Below are 19,559 nucleotides of genomic sequence, written 5' to 3'. Positions count from 1 at the left end.
TATAATGTTCATACATAATATGTATTGAAAGGTTGTATTTGACATTTTGAAGTATAAATTAGGCTTCCCATATAATTTCAAAAGACATTTTTTCTTGGCCTGTCCAAAACCGGTGCTTCTACCCAAGTTGTAAAATGGAAAAATGCTTCGATGATAGCCACAATGGTAAAGTTAGTGTCAGACATGTGGCGGACCCGAGTTCGATTCACGTCTTGGTGAGGTTTTTTTTAAAAAATATTGGAACTTGTTTTAACTAGTGTTTCTGAAAATAGAGCAACTCTCTTAAAAATATATAGAAATTTAGTTGAAAGTTATCAAAAGTGTTATTTGCAAGGATAAAAATCTAGTGATCATGATAAAACAAATGATGTATCGTGGTTGTTCTTTGTCATGCGATCATAACAACAACGATAAACCCTTAGTCGTCAAGCCATCACAACAAACTCTGCTCCGCGAAAAATGAATTGCTCGGCCTGTAAGCTGACGATCAATTGTTCGCGAATCAAAGTCATAATTTTGGAGGATTTTTTTGATTACACTCCACGATTTGTCTTCTTGCTTGTTGTTTTTAATCTGAAAGTCAATCGTGCAGGGTATGTGAGAAAGTTTATCCGTGAATTTTAAATTGATTCGCATTAATCGCAACTTGTTACAATATCCGACAAACCCTTTGTCCTACGACAAACAGTTTATCGGATGCTCGATGTATCTATGATTAGCGCGCGTGGCGAGGTGTTAAAATCATGTTGCTGCAAGAGCGACGGCCCTCTTGGACCATTCAAATACTGCTGATTTCTTTCCATCCTTGGTTATTTGTGACAAAATGTTTTATAATTTTGAAATAGTTGTATCCTTATTTGATATGATTTTGTTACAGTAATTTTGTGTGTTATTTTGAAAAGCTTATCAGTACACTCAGGTACAAAAAAATTAAATAAATTACACCAGTTGTTATAATTCTGTGTTGCTTTTCTGATTGGTAAGTTATGACAGTTTCAAACAATTATAGTTATAAAAGTTAAAAAATCGATTTTTTTTAAATAAACTTCTGCCCAACCAATGGACCATATGTCCGAAATATTTATGGAGAGCAAAAGCTGGTTGAACGAAACACAAAATATTACTTTAAAATGTTAATGTTTTAAAAAACACGCAAAATATTAATAAAAAAGTACCAATACTGGCCTCATAACTTCTGCACGATCGTGCATATTGATTTAGCTACAACAAGTTAATTTTCTGAAACCAACAAGTGTTGGAAATAGGAAAATTAATTCGTATATAATATTCACATACGAAATCCTTCCTACGCATGCAGTAATGGCTTGATTTTTTCCATAGATTAATATAAAGGTCGAACTTTTGCCCTACTCTGAGCCAAAATCGATATCAATTCATTTAAGTGAAAACTAATGCACCAATACAATATACTTTTACGATAGACCTAACTACGCCATAACATACATATTTTTTGAATTGAGCTAGAAATCTTTAAAAAAAAAACTTTAACTCCACTTCACTTTAAATGCGTTGCTTCCAACGTTTCGGTTCGTGAATGGAGGCTTCTTCAGGGAGGTTATATACTGGTTATAGTTTATTTCAGATATAATCCCTGAGAAAGGCTCCAACCACGAGCCGAAACGTTGAAATTAATATAATTATTTAGCCTTCAATGGCTCAGGACCCGAAAAGCCGCAAAAAGAGGGATAAATCTACGTATCAACCGGTCGTATCGAAGTTCAATGAGAATTTCCTTCATTCTTCTTCCCAGCTAAGAAGCAGAATTTTTTGTATCCTGAGGAATCGATAAAATGTATAGCCCAAAAAGATTCACGACTGATGTCACCCTATGTTTGGCACTGCTGCAGATGCTACGTAAGAAGTCCTTCCAGGAATTTCGCAAAATACTTTTAGACGAATTCCAAGTCAAATTGATCAGTCACAGAATTCAACCATCTTCGATTTGCATTGAATTTTTCATATGTTTTCGGATGGGTAGATTAAGAATTGTCTATAGATAAATCCATCATTTTGACTAAAAATAACTTTTGAAAATGGCATATAAGTTGTTGCATGCTATTAATTTGAAAAATTCTAGTTTCGAAACGGTTAATTTAAGAGAAAAAAGTTCTATGGGGAAGTTGTAGGAAACAAGAAAAAATATAAACTGATTTTTTTCGTGAAAAATTTAAAAATAGAACTTAAATTATAAAACATACAAAACCCATATTTATCATTTTTTCAATTTTCACCATATAATATTGATAGGAAGCAGATTTTTCGGACTAACTTTCATAATGGAGAAATTTTGAATAAAAAAAGTTTTCCTGGTCGATTATCAAAATTTTGTTTTTTTTTTGTCTAAATAGATACGTTTCAATAATGAAATACGAAGCTTCACATCACTCTTAACCATAGTAATTATCATGATCAGCTCTCTAGAGGTAGCCATTTTTGAGTTATTTAAAGTTCAACGCTAAAACTTAAAAAAGAGGTAATAAAAAAAAGGCCATTTCTATTAGTTTTTCGCGATTTGACATCAAGTACAATAGATTTTCGAAATAATAGGCCATATTTTTTCTACTGTTTTTTTTTTTTTTTTTGAAGAATCGTGAATAACTGATAGAAATAATACATTTTTTTAAAGACATATACTGGAGGAAACACCACACCCAACGCCCAGAGGCACAGTCGAGTTTTTTGCATAACATTTTAAATAACTTGAAAACGGCTACTTATAGAGAAGTAATCATGGTAATCATTATGGTTTGGAATAATTTCAAGGTTTTTATTTTATCATCAAAAGGTAATTATTTTGACAAAAAAAAAAAAACAAAATTTTGAAAATTGGCAAAAAGTTGGTATCAGCAGAACTTTTTTATTAAAAGTTCCTCCATCATAAAACTTTGTCCAAATTATCTGTGTCCTATCAAGATCCAATTGTAAAATTTAAAAATATCAAAAATTGGGTTTTTGTGTTATTTTAGATTTAAGTTTTTTTTGAAATTTTATGAAAAAAAAATATCTTTTTTCAGTGATTTTTTTTCTTGTAGTTCTAACAGTTTCCTACAACTTCTCTGTAGAACATTTTCCTCTAAAATCTACAGGTCCGAAACTAGAATTTTTCAAATAAATTGCATGTAAAAACTTATAGGGCATTTTCAAAAGTTATTCTCAAATCGATAATTTATCACCAATTATTCAAAAATTCAATGCCAATCAATGACTACCAAGCACAATTTCTAGTTCTTCGACTTATTCTGGAGGGAATTCGTCTTTACAAAAGATCCACTATTCTTCCAGAAGCTACATCGGGAAACCTTCCCAAAAATGTACTTAAAGAATAAATCAGACGCTTCACTTGAAATTTTTTAAGACAGTTTTGCAAAGATTGCTATGATAACGGGGTTCAATTTGCGTTCAAAGACACTAGTTATCAAAATTCTTAAGTGATACAAACTTCTTTGCTTATGAGTGAATGCATCTCAAATATCACGCGATAAAATTCCAACTCCGATATCGTGTCAGTAAATTCCTCAAATCATATCTTGTAAAATACGGGAAGCCTTAACTTCTGTGAAACTCTAGTGTAAAATACCGAGGTACTATACTGGGCAATCAAATATTAACAAAAAAGTGTAAGCATTGCGAAATTTGAAGATTGAGCAGAAATGGAGTTCCATCCAATGAGTGGAAATCATTGAATATCATGCCCGATAGACTTTGATTTTGATTGAATTTTACTTTCTTTGTGATAAAATATGTATTTTTCAAACGTAAAGCAGCTATTCGAACTCAAGAGTAATTTTTGAAATGGGCCTAAAAGTTTTTGATGACAATTTGTTTAAAAAAAATAGATACAATTAACACTATCAATTTGAGGGAAAAACGTTTTCGGAAGAAGTTATACATATCTGCATATTTCTGTTCTGCTCTGCTATGTACTGTTTTGTTACATTCTGTTTTAAGGGCATATACAGCCAATGTTGAAAAGCACCCTGGGAATACCGAAATTTCTTGTCATCATTACTGTTTGTGGAATATCAACAAATTGATACAAATATTAAAATGGCCAAACCCACTGTACAGAAAACCTAATTAGCGTTAGCGTTAGCGTAGTTACAGTATACTTCGTAAGGACTGTTCATTTTATAAAGTGGACACCTTGTGCATGCTGTATCTTTTTAATTTATCAATAAAATTTCAATCGGTTTTCTGCACATCGTTTGACTAGTATTGTACAATGTTGTGATAATAAAAATTCTCCAAAATTAATTAAATTTCACACGAATATGGAACAACGATTAGAACGGTCGGTTTTTGGAGGTTATCAAAATCAATGATTGTTAGAAATTGGCTGGAAAATTCGACACTTTATATTTTTTATTCTCAAAAAGGGCTTGTTCTTCGAAAGTATCATCAACTAGAAGCCTGATGGAAAAAATCAAGTTATTTTTGGAACTACAATTTTACAGATATAATAACACCATTTTCCCCCTATATTTTTAGAGAAAACCATTTTAAAATTGAAGGGGATCGGTATGAGTAGAATTTTTTTGGTTAAAAGTACGTCCTGACGGAAGTCCTAATATAGTATTAATATGAAAAATGACTTACGCCTTCATAGAGTTACTTATTAAGTCCCCAGGTGACATTTAAAGCTCAATAGATACACAATTGCTTTATTCTTAGAAGACCTTTCAAAGTACATTGACAGTCATCAAAATTGGCAACACTGCTGTAATAAAATCGACTTCATTTTGCACCTATTATTTTTGTAATATGTTATTCTGAGATTACCAATTGAAATTTTCGGAGAAAACCATTTACAATTTGCTGCAGATCGATAAATATGCGTACACGATTTTAAAAGTATGAGACTTTTTAGTAAAACTACCATAAACAGTAAAATTTGTGCTTAGGACTGTGGTTTAAATGCACGATTTGGCTCTCGTTTGCACAAATATAGTTTATTTAGTAAACCAGACCAATTTTGAACACGCTTTTTACTTTCCTCTTTTGCTGGGAGTGAAAGGATGGTGTATCAGCAAATTTGGCCATAAATGGGTGCATCACTAAAGTTACCTAATGTCAGAGAATGGTGGAATATAGTTGATTTTTTTAAAGCTAGAATAGTAAAGGATACAAACATACAATATGTTCATAAAAATTAGGATTTTTGTTTGCGAAAAATAATGTTAAACTTTGACGAAGCTGTTCGTTCTTAGGAGTTTTTGGAAACATTATTTGGCTCTTTAACCAAAAGCATTTTCTAAGATCTTTTATTTTAATAGCATTGTAGAATAATAGTTGAATGATGCATAGAAAACCGATTACGATTTTATCAATAAATAAAAAAGATATAGCAAAAACAAAGTGTCCACTTTATAAAATGAACAGTCCTTAGATTAGATACTAACAATATTCCTGTTTCATTTTAATAAGCTCATCCAGACTGCTTTCAGAAACAAGGTTGGGGAGTAAACCTTGATTCAATCTTAAACAAGACAACTAAAAGCATGAATATCGCTATTCCCGGCTACACCCATCTTTACCGTAACTTGGAATAGGGGGAGGAAATGTTGATGTAGCACTTACTTAGCGAGAGGCCACCGACTCAGCGACACCCTCATAAGTGCTACGGAGGTGGAGGTCGGGAGGGGTAAACGGTCGTAGGATTCGCCCCAAAAGCTAGCGATGGACCTTTTTTTTTGTAGAAATACCGAAAAAGAAAAAAATAATTTCGAGACAGCAGCAAAATATTACACTTCCGTCCATTTTCGCGCACCGCCCACTTCTTCCCACTGTACAGAAAACCTATTTATTTCAACAAAATATCTAAAATATTTAAAATCGATGCACAAATGCTGTGAGATAAACTTGTCTTTCAATTTTAAAGTCTAGAAACTTTGTTCCAAACAAGATAATATGGTGTAAATTCAAAAATAAAAAAAACATATGCAAAATTTACCCCAATTAAAAGATTGTCGCATTTTTTGACCGGTATGATTCCAAAGTACTCAGAGATTCGAACGTGGATTCTATGTGGTTTCCAAGGTTTTCTGGAACAGTCAGAGTGTTGCATGAATTCTGAAGAAGGTTTCAGAGACTTCAAAGAAGATTTTATAGGTTCATCGGGGGTTCTCAATGATTTACTTGTGATTCCAAAAGTTTTTTAAAGCCTTAAGCTGTGAATCAACTCTCGCTGAGCCCTGTTTACTTTTAACAGATTCAAAGTAAAAATCTAATGAGTGAAAAACTGCTTAAGAATGGTACAATTGATGGGCTATTTATTAATGATTATCAAACCAATTTCAAGGACCTCTGGAAAACTATTAAAACTTGTTAGAATTTTCTGAAAACTCCTTGAAAATGACTTGAAATTCCCTAGGAATTCAAAGAAAGCCTTTGAAAATGTCTGGCTATCTCTTGGAAACTCCTTGAAAAGCTTTGGGATCTCTGAAATCGTTCATTAGAAATTCCTAAGAATTATTTGGAAACCCCTGGTTAGCTCTGGGGAATCATTCAAGGGTCTTGGTGAAAAATTGTAGTAAACTCGAAAACCTATATTTTATTTCCCTGCATTTTCGACTGAGATTTGCCGTTGTTGCACTTGTGTTACGTGTGTCAGGCACATTGATGCTTCATGTCCAGGAAAGACAAGGAAATTTCCTTACGAAAAGATCTAGGCCATGTGTGAATCTAACCCTGCATGGCTTTGCTTAATATCAGCGGGCGTTACAATAAGTCTAAAAGGTCAGCACAAAACATAAACGAACTCTTCCGCATTAAACATGTTTCATAATTAATTGATACACAATAACCGACTCCCTCGACGAAAATGTCACGACCCTGATATAAAAGCAGTACTATAATGTTAAATACTTCCCCCCGGGGGCCCAAAGTTCAACCAGCACAGCAATAAATGCAAACCGAGACAAATTGCACGGTTGACTAAATTTTAAATATTCACACCCCCGAAAAGCGAGAACATCTGTTTGCACAACTTCCAGTAAATCGAGCAATTCATTAGTTAAAATACTCATTCCACACATACACAGCTCATTCACCCGGTCAAAGCACGCCTGATGGGACGACCCCTTTTCAGAATAAGTAGAATTCACTCGTTTCATAAAACGAGCTCTGCTGCCCTGGCTGGGAAAAATTTGGACGCATCCACCTAGGGATGCGCTCCAGAGAGGCCGGGGACGATTCTTATGCAAAGCCACACTTACCACCTCGTGGTCGTCGTCCGAGTCGTTCATGAAGAAGGTCAGCAGCACGTGCGATAGGGAGAGCAGCGTCCCGCCGACGATCGCCTCCCGCAACCGAATCGGCAGCATGGTGTAGATGATGTAGATCGCAATCACGGTGCATCCGCCGGACGATGTGAACTTTCTGCAAAATCGGGTGGAAAATGGAGGGAAAAAAGTTAGACACAAAAATTGTTGGAAAACGGTTTCGTTCATGCGGAGGTTGAAATGAACTGTGCAGTATGGAAGGTGGAGGAGGTTGGTTAAATACACATTGTTAAAATAGTCCTGCTTATGAATGCGGAGAGTTGGTTGGGAATGTAGTGCAGGGCACTGCATTGTAAAGAATGGCTATTTGCGCTTGTTTCTGCCTCATTTCTCGCTTTTTCCACTAGACTTGCTAATGGGATAGGTGGTCATACATATGTCGTTCTGCGCTGTATTGTTTATTTGCTGTATCAACTTCGATGTAAAGTTCAGAGAATCGTAAAGTATTTTAATATGATTACTTTATCGCATAACATGAACAAAAAAAAATTTTTATGTCAATTCTTGTTTTATTCCCTTGTACAGTATAGTTTACTTCAGGTAGTGCTTCGTAAAGCCCAAGCAGGACAGTTCAGTTTTGCGTCGTCCGATAGATTTGGCTCACGGTTTCGCGCGTGTTTTCGCCACTGGAGATATTTTTTTGAAAATTGTTGGAGATTCTGCCTGGGATATTATGGCTACGAAAAAAGTTGCCGTTCATCTGCCTGGTACTAGCATCATCGATTCGTTCACCCCGCAATTTGGGCATCCACAATTTTTGGTATCTACCTTCACAGGACAGACGTCCTTAGCGTGAGAAGAACCTTCGCAAATCATGCATTTAGCATCCAGGCAGCAACGTTTGGTACCATGATCCCACTTTTGACACCTACGGCACTGAGTGGGGTTTTGGAAATTCTCTCCGGGTTTTTGGAAATGTTCCCAAGTCACATAGACATCGAACATAAGTCTTGTTTTTTCTAAAGCTTTTATATTATTTAGATCTTTTGTGTTAGAGTGAACTTGATAGTATTTTTGGGTAAGCCCTTTCCGAACAATGCCAGGTTAGGTTCTCTTTTTCATAATGATTACTTGAACTGGGGGAAATCCAAATAAATCATTTATTCTATTTTCGATCCCTTCATATGACTTATCGTCACTTAAAAAACCTTTCAAGACGACTTTGAACAAACTTTCAGTTATGTCGTCATAAGTAAAACAAATGTGCTCCTTCTCTTTAAAATGTTCTAGAAGAAGTTCGTGATTTTTAAGAATTTCCGGCTACACGCGACAGTCTCCACCCCTCATGGCCGCCCGAACGTTATGCTACCAGACATCTGGTGGTGGGTTTTGGGAGCTCGGTGGGTGGTAGCCTGAATGGTTACGGTCAGCTGACATATGCTTGCCCTAGCTGTATGCCTAGTGCTACTGGGAAAAAATCTACACAACTACCACGAATATTTCCTGTCATATATTTCAACGGACAAACAAAATACAAAATCACCTTAACACTATCAATTGACAAATCAAACACTTACACTCTCCCCCAGCTTGGGTAAAAAATATTTACAACGTAAATATTTTTTGTCTATATTTCACACTACTATACACTGGTCACACTTAACTCTGAACCTGCACATCACATTTCAATTAACACACCTGGACAAAATCACATTCACTGACGGTAGTTCGCGAAACATTTCGCCTGTAACGTACTAGATTAAGACAAACCCACGTAACAGTAAACATATGTGAAATTGGCTATTATTGTAATTGAGTGTCGGGGTCATAGGTTTTTATTGTCGAACTAAATCAACTCCTCACTATTTAGTGACATTAAGTCAGTACTGACCATCAATGTTTACTGACTCCGGTCTCCAGCAATCAAATACTCAGGATTTCACTCCTAGTAACCTCGAAACAATGAGCATTTCATTCCACCGATTGTTTAAAAAGACATTTAGGAAATTTATTATATTTAATTTAAAACATGCAAAACAAATTAAAAATACAAAATAAAACTGAATAAAAAAATTGGAGCATATATATACAATAATAAAGTCATGCAAATGGTGCATGAAACATTACGTGATTTGTCCGAGTCATATTCTATTACTTCATTCACGATAACGGTTATCAGCGCTTTATCAGTGTGTGTGGATTCGGTAAAGAACGAGAAAAAAAACTGTCAAATGTCTGTCAAAAGTGATATTGATGGGCTGGCGATCACATGTGGATTTTGTGACAATAAGGTTTTAGTAAGGAATTTTTAATAAGATCGCAATACGAAACCCTAATTATATCATGGTTTTAATCCGCAGATTTTATAGGCCTAATTGATCATTGATAGATTTTGGTTTCGTTTGAGTTCTTTAATTATAAATCCTTGCTAGAAGCTTATTGGTTCTCAGGGGGTAAGTAAGGTTACCGATGACTGGAAATGCAGTCATCTTCGTAAGCATTAACGGTTTGGGGGTTGGTGAAAAGTGATTACAGTGTTACTTCAAGTAAATATTTTACAATTTCTATGACCTTGAACTTGACCAGAACTACACATGACAATCTTCTTCCTACATGTACAATACACCCTAATGATTTGCCAACAGCTTGACTACTACGAAGTTAAAAACTTGTTTGCAACTTTGCGTACAAGACAAGTGAAACAAACATAAAAGACATATGATGCATGTATGCTTTTTAGACTCCAACATGATTACTCAAACAAACAAAAAATTAAAAAAAAAAAACAAATTAAAATTGACTTATTGTTAACAAAAAACACTTCTTAAATTCTAGGTAGACATGCAAATTTCTTGACTATACGGCCGTATCTATGTACAAAATATGCAGATTTGCTGGACGAACTGTATTTAATAACCCACGCAATGGTTTCCCGGGAAAATTCATCGGTATGACTTAGTAGGAGACGATAAGTATTTTGAGACGAACTTTGAACAAAAATACTACCTAACTCACTATCTAACACAAACTAATAAGACGTTTAACTGTTTATGCTAGCTCTGATGAAAATTATGTTTTTAGGTACCTCATGCTTTTAAGTCAGCAGCAGAAAATATGCCGAGTGACTTTCCCTGTTGGTCGGACACCTCGTAAGAGCTAGTACCGACCTTTCTGACAATGGTATAAGCCATGTACTGCGGACCCCATTTCAGGTGCGGTTGAAACGGTAGAGTGTTTGTTCTCTTTACAGGACTCACATGACCCGATGTACTTTTTTATATCGGCGCTCATGCGAGGCGAATAATAGCGTTGTTTAATTTTCTCAACACATTTGGAGAATCCAATGTGGAGGTTTTCGTCGTGTTCCTGCTTCAGTATTTGACTACGGTTCGAAGTAGGAACACACTGTTTCCACTCGAACTGATAGTCCAACACATCTGATTTGGCAGCTACGAACTTATAAAGAACACCGTCCTTGATTTTGAAGTCCAAGTACTTCTCAGGGTCATCCTCTACAGCTGCGTACAACTTCTTGTACCACCCGTCCTCAGGTTCTTCATCGAGAGCCTCGATGGAACGGAAGAGTGCATCGGGAACAATGTTTTCCTTGCCCTTACGATGCCGGATTTCCATGTCATATTGTTGCAGCTCTATACTCCAGCGACTGAGTCGAGAAGAGGATCGCCACTTTGCTCGCATTATAAAAGTTAGGGCTGATGAGTCAGTCACCAAGGTGAATTTTGTTCCCTCAATATAGCCCCTGAACTTTTCGATGCAACGAAGCGCAGTTCTTCTTTCTCTGCCGCGTGGTAGTGTAGTTCTGCACCTTTCAGTTTCTCCGAATGGTAGGCGATAACTTTCTCTTCTCCATTTTGCACCTGCGTCAATACATCTGCAATTGCGTTATCGCTTGCGTCTGTTTGGACCGCGAATGGAAGCAAAAAGTTTGGTTTGGCCATCACAGGAGCTGCAATAAGCTTTTCCTTGATGACCTCAAATGCCGTGTCTGCTGCCGAGTTCCATGGCACCCTCTTTGGCTTATTTTTCAATAAGTCAGTGAGAGGTGCAGTAATCTCACTATTATTCGCGATAAACCTTCGGTAATAATTTATCATACCGAGGAAACGCCTTAATTGTCTCACCGATTTCGGAACCTGATACCCTAAGATTGCTTTGACACGATCTGGATTAGGTCGTAATCCATCTTGCAATAACATATATCCAAGATACGGCATTTCTTGGCAACAGAACTTGGATTTGTTCAAATTTATGCTCAAATTTGCTTCACGCAAACGCCTTGCAAGATCTTCAAGCTTTTGAAGATGCTCGTCAAAAGTTTGGCTGGCGATAACAATATCGTCTAAATAAACGAAAATTGACGGTTCTAAAGCGCCATGGCCTAAAACACGGTCCATTAGCTTGCTCAGCGTAGCAGGACTGTTCACCAATCCAAACGGAAGTCGTGTAAATTGGAACAGCCCTCTACCTGGTATTGAAAAGGCAGTGTACCTTCGTGACTCTGGGCTATTTTACCTGTCCCAAATGACTCAAGATTCGGTTTTGGTGCGGTAACGGATATGCATCCCTCTTCGTCCTTTCATATAGTTTTCTGGCGTCTAAGCACAGCCTAACTTCCTGACTATCCCGTTTGGCAACTGGTACTACCGGTAAAGCCCAGTCTGAATCAGACTGTTCAATTACCCCTTCCTGAATCATAGTGTCAACCGCTCCATGTATTTTCCGTTGAATTTCCGGACTCCACGGATAAGGATTCTTCCTAACCGGGTCGGCATCCTTGTATTCCTCTTTCATCTCGATTTTATGAACGATTAAATCAGTCATTCCTAGCTCTCCTGGCTCTGCGACTAAAAATAGCCTTTTCACATTCTCTAATTTCTCTTTCTGCTCATTCGTTAACTCTTCTTCCTTTTCTAGCTCCTCACTAACACCATCATCTAATAGCTCGATAGGTTGACTCCGTATGGCTGGCGTAATTCCAAATTTTAGCCAGAAATCATACCCTAGCACACATCTCCGGTTATGTTTCGGAGCGATTAGCACGGGTAAAATTTTTGTGTTCCCATTGAATGTGATCGGAATGTACGCACATCCAAGGACCTCTAAATCTTCTCCAGCACCAGTTGTCAAATTAACTACAGCTGGTCTGACACACAGATTAAGTTTTTGAATGATTTTTCTCGCTCCGATTCCTAAAACCGTCCGTGCAGCTCCACTGTCCAGAAGACCAATCAGCTCAATCCCCATCAACTCGATCTTCGTTAATGGTCTTGAATCTCCACTAAGTTTGACGAGCAAAGTAGCGATCTCGTCTCTTTTTTTGGGTTGTTCAACCACTTTCGAATACCCCAACTGATGAAGCATAGCTTCTGGATCCTCTACGTGAATCTGAGGACTTACGGAATCAATAGGACTGCTCTGCCTCATTGAGCAGTCTTTTTGGCGTTTTTTGATTGGCAGAAAGGGCAATTATTTGTTTGAAAGCCTGGATAACCACAGTTCTCACAAAAGACGTGTTTTTCTTGCTCACAATTCTTTGAATTGTGGCCTTCATCATGGCAATTAAAGCACACCCCAACTAACAATTTTAGCGCTATAAGCCAAGATTATTTGCTTTATGCTGTATAACAGTTGAATTGAAGCAGCGAACGCAATAAAAATGAAAGCTGTCAAAAATAGAACGATTAGCGTTAATACAGCTGTAACGCAAACGTTTTGCAGCTACAAATCTTGGCTGAATAAATTTCGTCAGTTATCGCGTTTGCTGCTTTCACTAAGCTGTAACTCAACACCGTAAAAGATAGCAACCTAATGATGTGGAATAAAACTCGCGTTTGACGTTTCGCACCCTTTTACAGCCTGATGAAGTGGTGTAAGCGTGGCTATGACATCTTTTACGATCATTATAAAATTTTGTGTGTACCATTTTCGATGTAGAACAAAACGGTGTGTTTTCTTTGCCTTTCGATATAGACTGTGATGGCAACAAGGACAGCGTCGAGACTTGTGGATGCAGAGATCGTGAGTTTTATTCCAAGCGGTGGCAGGTAACGTTGGGAACATTAAATTCAGATACTTATAATACAGTCGACTCTCCACATCTCGATGTTCTACATCTCGATATCTCTCCCTATGTCGATGATTTTCATAAGTCCTTTCAGTCTGCATACATTTTCACTCTCCATATCTCGATATCCTCCTTATCTCGATATCTCCCTATCTCGATGTGATTTTCGTTCCCAATTTTCTCTCCGTATGTCGATATGCCCATTATCAAAGGCTACTAGACTAGATTTTAGAGATTCAAAACAATTTGCGAAGACGAAATGACATCTGTTTGTTTTTGATTTTCCTGGTAACGGATTGATTTTCAATCTAGTATTCGTTAAAAATTTGTTCTATGTCTCGATCTCTCCCTATCTCGATGGTCCCTTCGATATCGAGATGTGGAGAGGCGACTGTATGAATTCCGGAAGCTGTGAAACAGCTCGAAATAAATATTTAATCGATAATACAGCGAAGCTGTATAAAAATTATTCAACAGTTGCGAAATGGTTGAGAAAGCGCCTTCCGAAGATGTTACACAGCTACTTGTCGTATAAGTGTTGAGATAGAGCAATGATCGTTATGAATAAGAGCTGCCAACACAGCTTAGAAGTAGCTGAGTAGATTCGCCAGATTTGTTGGTAAAAGGATCGCATAGAAGCTTTCGTTCGCATGTACAGCGCCTTTACTCAGCATAAAGCCGTATAAAGAGAGCCTAGAGACTGTTTACATTTGCACTAAATGTTAGTTGGGACACCACGTTTGATTGGAATGTAGGCATTCACAATCCTCTGAAGTGCGCTTGTACCTGACGTAGAAGGTTTTTGGTCGAACTGACGATTTTGTTGTTGATTGCTCTCTGGTATTGGTTTAGGTTTTTGTGGGAATTTTTGTTCTGGTTTTCTTCCCTGAAATCCGGGCTTTCCCGGAGGAAATTGTTTATTAGGGGGATTATAGTTCGGATTAAAATTCCGTCCCTGGTAAACCCCTTTATAATCAGATTGATTTCTGACATTGGATTCCGTACCTCTCCAGTTCTGTCTTTGCTGATTAATTTCTTCTACTTGTGAATTTGATCTACTAAATCTGTTTTCCCTTTTAACATATACCTGCCAGTTTATGGAACCAAATCGTTTACCAAATTTCCTCATTTTAGGAATAGATGTCACATTAGCAGCCAACATTGCCGTTCTACAATCTGCCCTGGTGTTTCGGAACAGTACGTCGAATTTCCTGGCGTCATCCCATTGTCTGGACATGCTCCGGAAAATTTTCACCATGTCCAAGTAGAAATCTTGAAATTTCTCTCTTTGACCCTGCCTTCGCGAATTAGCCAACCGTTTATACTGGTAGTCAATATCTGCAGGTAAGAATTCATTTTTCAATTCCCTGACTAGATTTTGCCAAGTACCTAACCCATTGTTCCCATTGACTTCCATAAACCACGATCTTGCCTTTCGCGTAAAGAGGTGGTGCGCAGACACGAACAATTCAGCCTCTGTGAAACCCTCCGATCTTGCATTGAACTCTACTTCCTTAAGAAATTCATTCAGTCTCCTACCATTGTCAGTTCCGTCGTACCTCACCGACCATTTGTGCACCGGTAACCGACTACCTTTCGGCATATCGACCTCATTCCTCTGTCTAACGTTCGGTTTTTCAGTACGCGACGATGAAATAATCTTATTTACGTCCACCATACTCTCTAACGATCCGCATCTAGCTTTCATCCATTCAGAAAAATTTTGTTCACCTTGACCCTGCTCTTGCTCATCTATATTCTGTCGCGATCTATCGTCTACCGGCGTACTCTGCTTAATTCACTCAATCTCTCTCTGCTTTGTCGCATTCGCAGATTCGAGTGCCTGTATTCGTTGAAGTAACTGATTAACGGTTACCTTCAAACGTTCATTCTCATCCGAAAGCTTTCCTACTACATTCTCCGCGTCATCCTCATCATCATCATCATCGTTTTCTCTACTCTGCTCTCGGTTATCATCATTCTCATCGTTTTCGTTTTCACCCGTTTCTCTGCTATGATCATCGACTCTTGACTCACCCGCACCGATTCCTACTACATTACCGTGATCGATTCTACTAGCTACCACTCTATCAGAGTGTGCTCTATTCTCAAGTGTTTCCTCACGCATCTGTCGAATAGTTTCATTCAATATCGCCGTTTTCGCTTCTCTCACTTCTAACAGGGGTGAAGTGATTGAGAAAAACGTGTTCAACAACGCGGCAATGCAACTGCAATGATTGCGATGCTATTTCAGTCTTCTTCTTTTTTGGCATGGGACTTGTTCCGTTCTAAAGAAAATATGAAGAAGCTTAGTTTTGAAAATTTGATCAGGAGCTTTTCGCGATTTCCTTTCCTCTAACGTTTTCTTCACTCCTAAAAGCTTTTCGTCACACCATTTCAGTTCGTCTACTACTGTAACCCAATACAGTTTGAAACTAATCGCTTTTCCCTCTTTTTCAGCCTTCAACAAACGCCTTCAACAAACGTAAGGATGTCTCCTGCTTACTTCAGCTTTCACCAGCATTCAACGAGTAATACAGCGACTGTAATCGTGCCAACTCCATCGCTCACTACCTAGATTTGTAAGAAGCGGTTTTGCACGCTGAAAAAAAAATTGAAAATTCTATATTTGAAATCCTAAAATTGAACAGCCTAAATTTGAATATCCTAGTTCATGAATCCGCAAATAAATTACGATTCTTTCTCGTGTTTTCAATTACTCCTTCCAAATCACACCACACGATTCCACACTTCGCTCCTTTCAATTCAAAAGCACTCCGATTCACTTTTTAAACAATTGTTCTTTGTTACTGATCAATGGATAATCAGAACCCCTCGGTAGCAAAATGAAATAATTTCCCGCTCTGTATCAGATAAAAGGAGTAAGCCCAAAATGGCAACTGTCCTGTGAAGGCCTGGATGATTTCCCAGAGGCTTCGGTAGAAACCAGCTATCTCAAGAGCGAATTTTCAAACTGAGCCTACAACAAACTGATGGTAAGTCAATTTTATGTTGGGCGCCAAAGTGTAAGTTTCGGTCAGCCAATCGGGAGCGTCTTGGAGACTCCCCGACTCAACTGCCTCAGGGTCGGCACGCTCATCTAAGTCTACCGCGGACAGGGAATCTTCGCACTAGAAATTTAGGAAAACCCAAGCACTTCACTTAGCAAAACTCCTACTTTATTTCCTTCTACAGGTTTTATTTCTTCTACCATCTACTCCTCGCTATCCACTTCTTTGCTACACTTTCTTACAGACTAATCTGACCTGTTCACTTTTGGGGCCCCTTCTTCTTCCGCCTACCACCTGTCCACTCCTTCCCCTCGGCCTGGTATCGGCCTTCGGTGCTCTCCTGCTTCGGCCACGTCTGGCCACGCTCTTCTCGGGTTGGCTTGGGTAACTTCGGCTGCAACCCGCTGGGACCCTCCTACGCGTCCTAGGCTACCGATTTGGTAACGGATCGGTCTTCGGCTAATGACGATGCCGGAAAGTACCCGGAATAAGGCTCTAGGACGGCGTAGGGTAGTAATAGAAATGTGGTGGTTTCTATACTAAAAAACGGCGGGGTCCTGGTGGAATGCAAAATGGTTTCAAACCACAGTAATAGAAATTGCGGTTTGGTAGTTACCTGGTGTCCACTCTCCGCTCACTACTTTCTCACAAAATCTTTCGTTTAACTTTATCCAAACAATATCCAAACTGTAGCTTTTCGACTATTCTCTTCAGCTGTATCCGGGCAAGTGAACGACCAGTCATCTGCATTTTTCCCAAGAAATTCTTGACCTAGGTCGTCGGTCATTACCCTTTTTCGTTCGGGATATCTACGATGGCCCCCATTTCGCCACCCCTCATGGCCGCCCGAACGTTATGCTACCAGACATCTGGTGGTGGGTTTTGGGAGCTCGTTACGGTTACGGTTACGGTGGTTACGGTCAGCTGACATATGCTTGCCCTAGCTGTATGCCTAGTGCTACATGGAAAAAACCTACACAACTACTACGAATATTTCCTGTCATATATTTCAACGGACAAACAAAATACAAAATCACCTTAACACTATCAATTGACAAATCAAACACTTACACTTTGCAATTTGGAAGGAAACCTTAATTCTTCTAATGGATTTCAAGATCTCCTACCTAAACCCTCCAAATTCGGAACAACTGACCACGAGAGGTGGCACTCTTTGCTTCTTCATTTGAATCAAAGAGCATGACTAGAAACTGCTGCGATTTGGTGTTCGGAAAATTTATCTAGAGCTTCAAACTGATTGCTCATTTCGATGCAATTTTAACATTTTCCCTTTCACCCTTGGAAGAAAGTTCGCATTCCGGAGAATCGTTTTATATCTCGCTGTTTTGGAAGGAAGTTGTGAAGACATAAATTCACCCTACCTTATGTTCGTGATTGCAACCATGTGTAGTGAATAAATGAAGACCTTCTAAGAGGTTTTTTTTTTCTCAAGACTGGTGTCCAAGAAGGATTACCACCGTTACGGGTTCATCCATAACGATTCAAGGTTCGGTGATCACATATCACGAGGCATTGCAGAATTCGTTCTCATTTGATTTTGAAGCACGATCAAAGCAAGCGAAGAAAAACTCCCATCTGTTGCGGTCCATGATCGGCAATGTATCGCAAGTTGTAATAAGTCTGATAAATAGGAGCAGTGAACGAAAGCCCCAAAGAAAGAAAGAGCGATGATAAAATCCATTTTTCTCTTTTCATTTACCGTTGAAGGCAGGTGTTTTTGATTTTACTGATACGATAAACAATCCCCAAACTTCCGATAGCAATAGTGTCCTGCAGGTCTAGAGCTTGTTTAGAGGGGTTTTATCATGCAGTGCTATCCCCTCGATCTGATCAAAGTTGTAGTACCGTTTTGATTCATATTACTGACAGCTTCATATTCCGGACACTCTCGTTTGTATGGGAAACATTTCACACGAAATGTTTAAATTTTCGCCGTCCAAAAGTTCTCATTTTCGAGGCTCGTTTTATTAGGTTTTTTCCTTAAATATCATTGCAGATTTATAATGCCCAACTACCTTAGACGTCTCTTAAGTGGTTGTACGATTTCAATTGATGATTTGACTGTTCCATTAATGATTATCATGAGCTGTCCGTAATTCGAATCAAAGCGTCCGGAATATGAGGCAAAAGTGAGGGAGCGTCCGGAATAAGAATCATGAAAAAACCACACGTTTTGATTTATTTAAAATTATTCAAGTTGCGGACGCGTATTCTTTACCCACCATCCAAAAGTTAAGGGCTTCCGACGCTCGATAACGCTAAAAAATCATACATAATGATTTATTTTGAATGGTCCAAGCTGGGTTATACTTCACTGAGGCCTTAAGTGTCCGTAATATGAATTAAAACGGTAGTATACGATAAACAATCTCTAATAATGTGCTGCATATTATGATAAAGAGCGATACGTGAGAGATTCTCTCAGTTTTCTCAGGATTCAACCCTTGCATATCACATTAAAATACATTTTTCAATAAGTGGTTGATATTATTAAATTAATAGGTTTTATTCTTTGATTTCACTCCATTTTTAAACCACGCACATGCACTCAAGTACCGGCCCCCTGGTAATCAAAACGCGATCTCTTCCTCGCGGTGACAGCGAAACAACAAGTGACAAGTGCATTGCATCTTCCAGCGCAACCGTCACATCCACGATGTTCCTACGGAGCAAGTCAATCTACTACTATATCCAAACGGCCGGATTCCTGGTGCGCTGCGATGGGAATGCAACAGGCTTCTGGCTATGTTTCCACTTTTGCAGGTTCTCCCAGCTCTCGACTCTTCCCCAAAGGAATGTGCAACCAATTTCTACAGCGTTGCAGTACCCGAGCATATAGTGATGTTATACTATAATAAGGTATTGTTCATGAATCATGGCACCCCCAAATGATATTATTTGGGTATATCAATTCCTGGTTCAATTGTCAAATTTTTATTCGTAGAATTTATATGGCCTTCCTTAGCCTAGTGGTTAGAGTCCGCGGCTACAAAGCAAAGCCATGCTGAAGGTATCTGGGTTCGATTCCCGGTCGGTCCAGGATCTTTTCGTAATGGAAAATTCCTTGACTTCCCTGGGCATAGAGTATCATCGTACCTGCCACACGGTATACGAAAAAGGCAGCTTTGGAAAAGAAAGCTCTCAGTTAATAACTGTGGAAGTGCTAAGCAGAGAAGCAGCATCTGTTCCAGTGAGGTCGTA

The 19,559-nt window shown here is 38.3% G+C and overlaps 1 protein-coding gene across 9 annotated transcripts in view; it reads right to left on the bottom strand.

Moving 5' to 3' along the window:
- Window positions 1–19,559, bottom strand: part of LOC5579912 (adenylate cyclase type 6) — a 611,840-nt gene that overhangs the window by 26,202 nt on the left and 566,079 nt on the right. For all 9 annotated transcript variants that reach the window (XM_021848827.1, XM_021848823.1, XM_021848828.1 and 6 more), the window contains one exon: window positions 7,236–7,398. In XM_021848827.1, the coding sequence (XP_021704519.1) occupies window positions 7,236–7,398 (163 nt within the window). The remainder of the gene's footprint in view (window positions 1–7,235; window positions 7,399–19,559) is intronic.

The sequence above is a fragment of the Aedes aegypti genome, chromosome 3, assembly GCF_002204515.2.
Source record: "Aedes aegypti strain LVP_AGWG chromosome 3, AaegL5.0 Primary Assembly, whole genome shotgun sequence".
NCBI lineage: Eukaryota > Metazoa > Arthropoda > Insecta > Diptera > Culicidae > Aedes > Aedes aegypti.
The sequence above is the reverse complement of the archived record's forward strand: the minus strand, read 5'-3'. Positions and strand labels throughout refer to the sequence as shown.